The sequence below is a fragment of the Borostomias antarcticus genome (genome assembly GCF_949987555.1).
Source record: "Borostomias antarcticus genome assembly, chromosome: 9".
In the NCBI taxonomy this organism is placed as follows: Eukaryota; Metazoa; Chordata; class Actinopteri; order Stomiiformes; family Stomiidae; genus Borostomias; species Borostomias antarcticus.
In genome coordinates, this window is record NC_140242.1 from 4,533,544 (window position 1) to 4,543,452 (window position 9,909).

At 44.2% G+C, this 9,909-nt stretch overlaps 1 protein-coding gene across 1 annotated transcript in view; it reads right to left on the bottom strand.

Annotated features, from left to right (window-relative positions):
• Window positions 1-6,205, bottom strand: part of mylka (myosin, light chain kinase a) — a gene marked incomplete at both ends in the record, with an annotated part of 83,933 nt that extends 77,728 nt beyond the window's left edge. The window contains one exon of the mRNA XM_084443552.1: window positions 6,053-6,205. Coding sequence (XP_084299678.1) covers window positions 6,053-6,205 — 153 coding nt within the window. The remainder of the gene's footprint in view (window positions 1-6,052) is intronic.
• Between the last annotated feature and the right edge of the window lie 3,704 nt (window positions 6,206-9,909).

A 9,909-nucleotide genomic window follows, 5' to 3' on the forward strand; every position in this document is an offset into this window, starting at 1 on the left:
AACTTTAGTTTGTGCACTGGAGGGATTCTTTATTGGGAATTAGCCGTTGGATTGTATTCAGACATAATGTAGGCTGGTACTGTCAAGGATTGATGCACCTTCCCTTCCCGCGACGGAGGGTTATCAGCCGGGCTGGAGTTCCGTCTCTCATCGCTGACCATCATGATGCAGTTAGCAAACGTGTTTATTTGTATTTACTAAAATGCCTTTCTTTGATTTACATAGGTTTACGTAGGCCTATGCTATATGTTCTAAGCTGAATAAGGGAGTGATTAGTCTGTACATACTTGACATGTTTGACATAGGCTACTTGACAATATGAAAAAAGTTGAAATTCATATTAAACTATTTAGTGGATTCATAGTCATTAGATTTCACTGATGATGACAGTAGATGCAGGATGAGTTCAGATGCCACTTTTATAAATTCCTAACTATTAGGCTACAAGCAAGGAGTAGGGAGAACATGGAAGAGGGATACTACCTTCAGTGTCTGGAGGATGAGTGAAATCGAGACATTAATTTTCTGGAGCAGAGTCATTGCAGTTTCCAGTTTCATACAAATGGGAACAACAAATAGCTTGCTTATTAGTTTCACTTGAGAATCTCAGTCCAGGTTCTTGTCAAACAGTAAGCACTATTCCTAACAAGAAATCAAAAGCAAGTTGGAGAGTTCTTATTTTATTTTTTAATACCAGTATTACAATGGCCTAGTCACAGCACATTCCAACACAATAATGGTATATAGCCTACTGTATAGGACATACAATACAATAAAACTCCCAGATGGACACACTTCAATCAACTACAAAAGAACATTCAAACCAGAGAGCGAAAAGAACAGTGACTTAACAGCAGTACAAACACACACCCCTGTAGCTGTATAACTTGACATTGTAAGGGAGGAAGGTTGATAAGAGTTTGATGAAGCTGGCAAGAAGTCACAGTAACAACATGACTAATGGTCCCAAACAACCTGGAGATACAGAGCGACAGGGGTGGTGATTTAGGCATGTGGGACAGGGAGAGAGAAGAGGAGCTTCTTATATAGAGGAGGATTGCACTTCATACAACAGATAGTGACCCGCAATCCTGCTGATCTGCATCTCTCAGTCATCATCCGGTACCCATGGAGTCGCCCAGGTAGCTGGTCAGCTAGCTTACGACGATATCAGGCTCACTTTGATTGCGCCGCCGATAAAGCTGAAGCCTTGCTAACAATCTTGACGCACACTAATATGCACATTAGCCTTTCTGTAACGCGTAACACCAAGGCACACAACTATTTCAACCTGTGTCCGGCCTTGATTGAATAGAAATGTCACACGCTGCAATTAGGCTATTTATAGGCCCGTGTTTTGTTATTTCTAGATCTCGAGAAAATTATCCCGTTATCACGGGAAAACAACATTTGGTTATCTCGAGATCTCGAGAAAATTATCCCGTTATCTCGAGAAAACGGTGGGAAAAAAATGTATGAATGCATGGCTGCTTAGGGCTTCCGTACTGATCACATATCTCACTGATCACACACATATATATATATATGATATATATATATATCACTGTCGCTGCCAATGTGCTGTTTTTTTGTCTTTCCTTTGTTGTCCCTTACTGTTTATTCTTTGGCTTTTCCTAGGCCTACTGTCATTTTAATAGATCACTGCTATTGTTAAGCAATATGCTCTTAAAAAACTATAAACAGACAAAACAGAAAGCTCTGGTCTTACTTTTCACTCTTGCTGTTCTTCTGTAGTATTTTCTGCAGCTAAACAACTCAAACATGTTCCTAGCCTGGCTCCAGCCCCTGAACCACACGGACACTTTCATTCTGGAAATGCGATATGAGGTCTGGAAAAGCTCTCGTCCAGATGGACTTCTCACTCGGAATTCCAACCAGGCCTATCAGCATTTGAATGTGATGTAAAATGCTGTGATTGGTTGGGGGATGAACTAATCACAGAGGACTCACTCTTCAGCGACGCCCATCTTGGAAAATGGCTGCAATGGGAGCCTGTTCAGACTGAATGAGGAAGAGTCCAGTCTGAGTGTCAGGCTGGGGTTTTCAGGGATGTTACTATGAACCCACATTTCATACAATGCTGGTTTAAAATGAATGTAAGCATAGCCTAAGCATGTGGTTCCCTAATGCTTAGGAGTTCAGTGTGTGTGTGTGTGTGTGTTTAGGTGGGTATGTGTGTGTATGTGAGTGTGTGTGTGTGTGTGTGTGCGTTAAGATGTATGTGTGTGTTTGTGTGTGTGTGTGTGTGTGTGTGTGTGTATGTGTGTGTACGCTCTGTGTCTGTATGTATGTGTGTATGTGTTGGAATCAAATTAAGTATTCAAATGTATGTGTTTGTGTGTGTGTGAGTGTATATGAGTGTGCCTTAAGGTATATGTGTGTGTGTACGTGAGTGTGTGTATGAGCGTGCTTTAAGGTATGTGTGTGTGTGTATGAGTGTGTATGAGTGTGCATTAAGGTATGTGTGTGTGTGTATGCAAGTGTGTGTATGAGTGTGCGTTAAGGTGTGTGTGTGTGTGTATGTGTGTGTGTATTTGTGAGGGTGTATATGAGTGTGCGTTAATGTGTGTATAAAGACCATATTGGCCATATTCCATACTTTACCTCTCACGTACACATGTGAAATACTCTCACATACTACTGAAATGCAATAGTTGTATGTAAGAGAAATTTCAGTAGTATGTGAGAGTATTTCATATGTGTATGTGAGAGCATTTTCAGTAGTATGTGAGAGTATTTCATATGTGTATGTGAGAGCATTTTCAGTAGTATGTGAGAGTATTTCATATGTGTACTGTATGTGAGAGCATTTTCAGTAGTATGTGAGAGTATTTCATATGTGTATGTGAGAGCATTTTCGGTAGTATGTGTGAGGCCATTCTTAGTAGTACAGTATGTGAGAGGATTTTCACCGATGAGGGAAGGACTTTACTGGAAAAGGAAGGCAGGCTAGTTCTTTAATCCCATTGGTTATATTGTGTAAAAACAGGAAGACTTAAGTGAGGTATCATTAAGCAACCGCTGGTGCTCTGTCTCCTTTAACCACAAGGATTGTATGTATAATTTATCTTATTTTTCAAGTTCAGTTGTTTTTGATGATAACAGCTACAACAGAAGAAGATGTTATGCATTTCTTTAACACTGCAATGCAATGTGTTGAAGACATTCAAAGAACAGCTGACTGTTGTGACAAGAGAGACTATTCAGGGAACTAGATGACCACACAACGACCACATCTACATTTTTGTCTTTTTCCAGATTTATTGATGATCCAGATAATAGTCAATATATGATCACATTAGAGTCATTGTACAGGTGTTTTGCTCACTTTTAAGTGAATGAAACCAGACATACTGTAGATCCCCTGAAGAGGCCCTCGTCCCACCAACCGCTTCACCTGTCCTTCCAGGCCATCCTAGGGACAGCGTCTCACTGTCCTTCCAGGCCGTCCTAGGGACAGCGTCTCACTGTCCTTCCAGGCCGTCCTAGGGACAGCGTCTCACTGTCCTTCCAGGCCATCCTAGGGACAGCGTCTCACTGTCCTTCCAGGCCATCCTAGGGACAGCGTCTCACTGTCCTTCCAGGCCGTCCTAGGGACAGCGTCTCACTGTCCTTCCAGGCCGTCCTAGGGACAGCGTCTCACTGTCCTTCCAGGCCGTCCTAGGGACAGCGTCTCACTGTCCTTCCAGGCCGTCCTAGGGACAGCGTCTCACTGTCCTTCCAGGCCGTCCTAGGGACAGCGTCTCACTGTCCTTCCAGGCCGTCCTAGGGACAGCGTCTCACTGTCCTTCCAGGCCGTCCTAGGGACAGCGTCTCACTGTCCTTCCAGGCCGTCCTAGGGACAGCGTCTCACTGTCCTTCCAGGCCGTCCTAGGGACAGCGTCTCACTGTCCTTCCAGGCCGTCCTAGGGACAGCGTCTCACTGTCCTTCCAGGCCGTCCTAGGGACAGCGTCTCACTGTCCTTCCAGGCCGTCCTAGGGACAGCTATAGCGTCTCACTGGAGCAGATTTCCCACTGTATGTCGCACGGCAGGAATTGTTAAAGAATGTCTGCATTCTTTAACAATCAGTGGACGGACACTGGACAGACACAGGAAATACTTAGGAGTCCAGCCGTTAGAATGCACTGTGATATCCAGTCATGCTCTGAACAACATGATAAGTGATATTCTCCTGAACATTCCAAGTGCTGGTGAAACCTATGTAGTTGGGAACCTTCGATCACATCCAATAAGAATTGTGTGAGACAAAGTTTGCATGAAGTTGATCCTGTTGGGCGGTCATTTAGGCGTCGCCACACCATACGCCATCGGATTTATAATGTTCAAACTCCTAACCAGTTATGGTGAGTGGAATATTAACATTACTCCTTCTGCTGTTATATGCTTATTTTTCTCCTTGTTTGGGGTGCGTGACTTGGTTTATGCTGGTTTCTGTTTGTGCTGATCATGTTGGTGACCAGTCAGTTAAGTACGGTTTCATGCAGAACAAACTATGTGGCCCACCATGCCTAGAGGAGGAGGGCGTGGCCGTAGGTCTTCAGATCCACCAACAATGGAATGAACTGAATGAATGTGTTCATGTTTGAGCTGGATGATCTGTACCGTACATTGTGGTTTAGATTTATTCTAACACCGTAAGGTGTTTGTGTTCCTAATAAGTAGTCAATTCTGTTTATACTATTTGCCATTTTTACAACCTTGTTTCTTTATCTTTTTTTTACAGGCACATAAATGGGAATCCTGAACTTGTGAGGTGGAGGATGGTATTCCATGGCTGTGTGGGCGGGTTCAGTCGGACCATCATGAGGACAACAACAGGGCTTTCACTGTCCTGTCTTTGTTCACCAGAGGTGTACAACCGTTTGGATTGCCTTCAAGGGTCCGAAGCGATCATGGCATGGAAAACATTGACGTTGCTTTATGCTGGAAAGAAGGAGACTTAACAGAAATAACATCACCACTGGTCCAAGTGTTCACAACCAGCGAATAGAAAGATTATGGGCAGAGCTTAACAGAGTGGTATCATCACATTACTGTAACCTATTCACCTTCATGGAAGAGCACGGACTTAGATGTGTTGAATGATCTCCATCTATTGTGTCTTCACTTCATTTACTTACCAAGACGTCGTAGGGCTGTTACAGAGTTTAGGGAGCAATGTGCATCATGGCCTTTCAACTCAAGGGGGGCACACACCCCTTCAACTATGGCAGACAGGTGTTCTGACTAATGCAGGAGTAAATAATACAGCTATTAATGGCATATTTACTGAAGAGGATGGACCACTTCCTGAGTTTGGAAACAGCAAATAACGTTGTTGTTCCATCAAATTACATTGTAATAAATCAGACAACTAGGAATCTCATTCAACAGATGTTTGACTCTTTGGAAAATGATGGAAACCATGGAATAGATTTATTTTGCAGCCTTTTATATTTTATGGAACAGAGACATTCATAAAATATGCATGTCTTAAAATGTTGGCTGTTCAGGATTTCTGTTTGTAAACTGAAACAAAGTTACAACTCTGCAATCTTCTTGGATTTAAACTAAAACATGTTTGCTTCATGTTTACAGTTAGGCTAGTAATGTTTGTTCACTAAGTTGGTAATTATGATGAAATAACGTTCGTTTCATAGCTGAACTGAATGAAAAGACTTCCTCAAACATCAGTTAATCAGGTAATACAACAATTACATTTCAGTAGTATGTGAGAGTATTTTCAGTAGTATGTGAGAGTATTTTCAGTAGTATGTGAGAGTATTTTCTGTAGTATGTGAGAGGATTTTCAGTAGTATGTGAGAGTATTTTCAGTAGTATGAGAGTATTGACATGTGTATGTGAGAGTATTCACATTCGTCCGTGAGAGGTAAAGTATGGAATATGGCCTATACGGCCTCTCATATGTGTGTGTGTGCGCGTATTTACGTAAGTATGTATATGAGTGTGTGTGTTGACAGAGCTATGGGGGATGTGTGTGTTTTGACAGAGCTATGTGTGTGTGTGTGTGTGTGTGTGTGTGTGTGTACCTTCCCATTGAGGCGTGCCGTCTCTCCCAGACGGACGTGGACGTTGCGAGGCGGTAGGATGAAGGCGGGAGGCCCGTTGCCGGGGGAACATCTGCCTGACGCCAGGCTGGTCTTGGACACGCCAGAGGTCGTCACCAGCTGCACGTCCCCCATCGCTCTGTCAACACACACACACACACAGACAGCTCTGTCAAAACACACACACATCCCCCATAGCTCTGTCAACACACACACACACAGCTCTGTCAAAACACACACACATCCCCCATAGCTCTGTCAACACACACACACACACACACACACACACACACACACACACACACACAGCTCTGTCAAAACACACACATACCCCCCATAGCTCTGTCAACACATACACACACACACACACACACACACACACACACACACACACACACACACACACACACACAAACACACACATAGCTCTGTCAAAACACACACACATCCCCCATAGCTCTGTCAACCCATACATACACACACACACACACACACACACACATAGCTCTGTCAAAACACACACACATCCCCCATAGCTCTGTCAACACACACACACACACACACACACACACACACACACACACACACAAACACACACATAGCTCTGTCAAAACACACACATCCCCATAGCTCTTTCAACACACACACACACACATCCCCAATACCTCTGTCAACACACACATCCCCCATAGCTCTGTCAACACACACACAAACACATATAGCTCTGTCAAAACACACACATCCCCCATAGCTCTGTCAACACACACACACACTCACACACACAGACACACACACACACACATACACACACACATATCCACCATAAAGCTGTCAACAAACACATCCCCCATAGCTCTGTCAACACACACACACACACACACACACACACACACACACACACACACACACACACACACACATAGCTCTGTCAAAACACACACACATCCCCCATAGCTCTGTCAACACACACACACACACACATAAACACACACATAGCTCTGTCAAAACACACACATCCCCATAGCTCTTTCAACACACACACACACACATCCCCAATACCTCTGTCAACACACACATCCCCCATAGCTCTGTCAACACACACACACACACACACACACACACACACACACACACACACACACACACACACACACACACACATATAGCTCTGTCAACACACACACACACACACACACACACACACACACATCCACCATATAGCTGTCAACAAACACATCCCCCATAGCTCTGTCAACACACACACACACACACACACACACACACACACACACACACACACACACACACACACACACATAGCTCTGTCAACACATACACATCCCCCATAGCTCTGTCAACACACACATCCCTCATAGCTCTGTCAACACACACACACACACACACACACACACACACACACACACACACACACACACACACACATACATCCCCCATAGCTATGTCAACACACACACACACACACACACATCCCCCATAACTACTGTATGTCAACACACACACACACACACATCCCTCATAGCTCTGACAAAACACACACACACACACATAGCAATGTCAAAACACACACACACACACATATCCCCATAGCTCTGTCAACACACAAACATGTCCCCCATAGCTCTGTACAGATGGGAGCCCTTGGGGGTAGTAATCTTACCCACGGGATCTCAACGCACCGTCTGCGGCATTCCGCACCACCGCTCGCATGCCCATAGAGGGAGAAGTAATACTACTCACTGACCCATTGCTGTAGCCTTGTCTGGCACTTTAGATTAACTTACCTTGATCTCAAACTCCTTGTTCTCTGTCTGGTCGTAATTGAATTATTACGAACATAGCCTATCTATATACAGTATCTATCTCTGTAACTGATGTCGGGTCTATGTCTGTTAACTCATGGAACAAGCTATCGGGACAAGTAGAGATTTAACACAGTAGGCTAGCTAACTAGCTAGCTTGCAGAGTGTTCTCATATGGAACATGGCATCAGGACGAGTAAGTTCAAAATGTGTTCAAAATGGTTCACTCACTCCCTATTCCCTATGTAGTGTTACCCATATAGTGATCTACATAGGGAATGATTAAATGGTTTTTGGACACTACATGGAATGTCATTGCATCGGATATTCATGGACGCAAGCAAGCAGACGCACCCAGTATCAAGTTAACAACCCGAGCACTGGTGGCAGCAGGTTGAAATATCAGGTAGTATTCAGCTGAATACTACCTGATATTTCAACCATACAGCTGCAGCAGCTAGCCCACCTCACATTTTCTCCAGGAAATGTACTTTCTAGTTAGGTGGGCTAGCTTGCTTTTGGAATGTTCAGAAACTTTATGTTTTTAGAGTGGTGGCAGCAGTTGCTTTGAAAATATTCACACATTTTGTAAACTGCTGGCACTCCTACAGTTTTGAAAGCTCACACACATATTATACATCAAAATGTTCACACAACTGTGCTGATTCGTACAATGTAAGTATCTAAGCCGTGTGACTTATAGTTTTCGCTGTATGACGATTTGTTCGGCAACTTCGGTCTCCATTGAAACGTATGGGCCCACACTCTACCTTTTGAGCTGATAATTTTGCATTTTTACCCTTTTTCTTACTCGTCGCCATGCCTACAGTTTTTAAGATACACGGACATATCATAGCCTTAAAATGTTCAGCATTTTCTCAGGATTCCTACTGTGTCAATATCTAGGCTGTGACTTTTATACTTTTTGAGAGAGAGCTGTCTGAAGCCAACATGCCTTTCCATTGAAGTGAATGAGAGGATGCTCACAGTGTCAGTTGGGATTTGAATTTGGGGACACGTGCAGGCTCTCTGTACAGGCACCCTTTTATGACTACTGTGGTAGCATTCATATTCATTCCTTCCTTCCTTCCTTCCTTCCTTCCGTCCTTCCGTCCTTCCTTCCTTCCATCCATCCATCCATCCATCCATCCATCCATCCATCCATCCATCCTTCTTTCTTTCTTTCTTTCTTTCTTTCTTTCTTTCTTTCTTTCTTTCTTTCTTTCTTTCTTTCTTTCTTTCTTTCTTTCCTTCCTTCCTTCCTTCCTTTTATTCAAAGAAATATTCAGAATGACACTCTTTTTCAGGCTGCAAACTCATATTAATATCTTTTCTCCTCTTTCAGCTATTGAACTCAATAAAACTATGAGTTATGATGAGTGGTCTAATCTACTTTTGAGTGTAGTACTAGCAGTAATTATAACAAACACCTACTGCTTTTCACTGCTACTGCTTCTAACCTCAACTTCCATACAACACCTCCACAGCTACTGCTCGGCCCGGGGTGGGCTATAGACACATGGTCTCCAATGAGGGGTGCATGGGGATGGCCTGGCAATCACTGACCTGCCCCCCACAACCTCTGACCTGAGGGGCGGAGTCTCACCACCACGCCACTATCCACGCCACCGTCCCCACATCTCAGACCCTGAGTTGGCTAAAGACGCAGTTTTCACGGTTGGGTGCATGTAGGTGGTCCGGGGAGCAGTACACTGTCCTCGACCGGCTCTGACCCGAGGGGGCGGAGTCTCGTCACAACACAGCCTCTGAGGTGGCTAGAGACACACGGTCTTCACTGGTGAAGGCAGGTGGGTAGCCCGGCACCACGCCACTGAACATGCTACAGACACCACAACTCCGCCCTTGAGTGGGCTGGAGACACACGGTCTTCACCGATCTGAGCATACTGGGATCAAACCAGGTCTCTCACCAAGCTCAATCATCTACCATCACACCCAGAGTACTGGGATCAAACCCAGGTCTCTCACCAAGCTCAATCATCTACCATCACACCCAGAG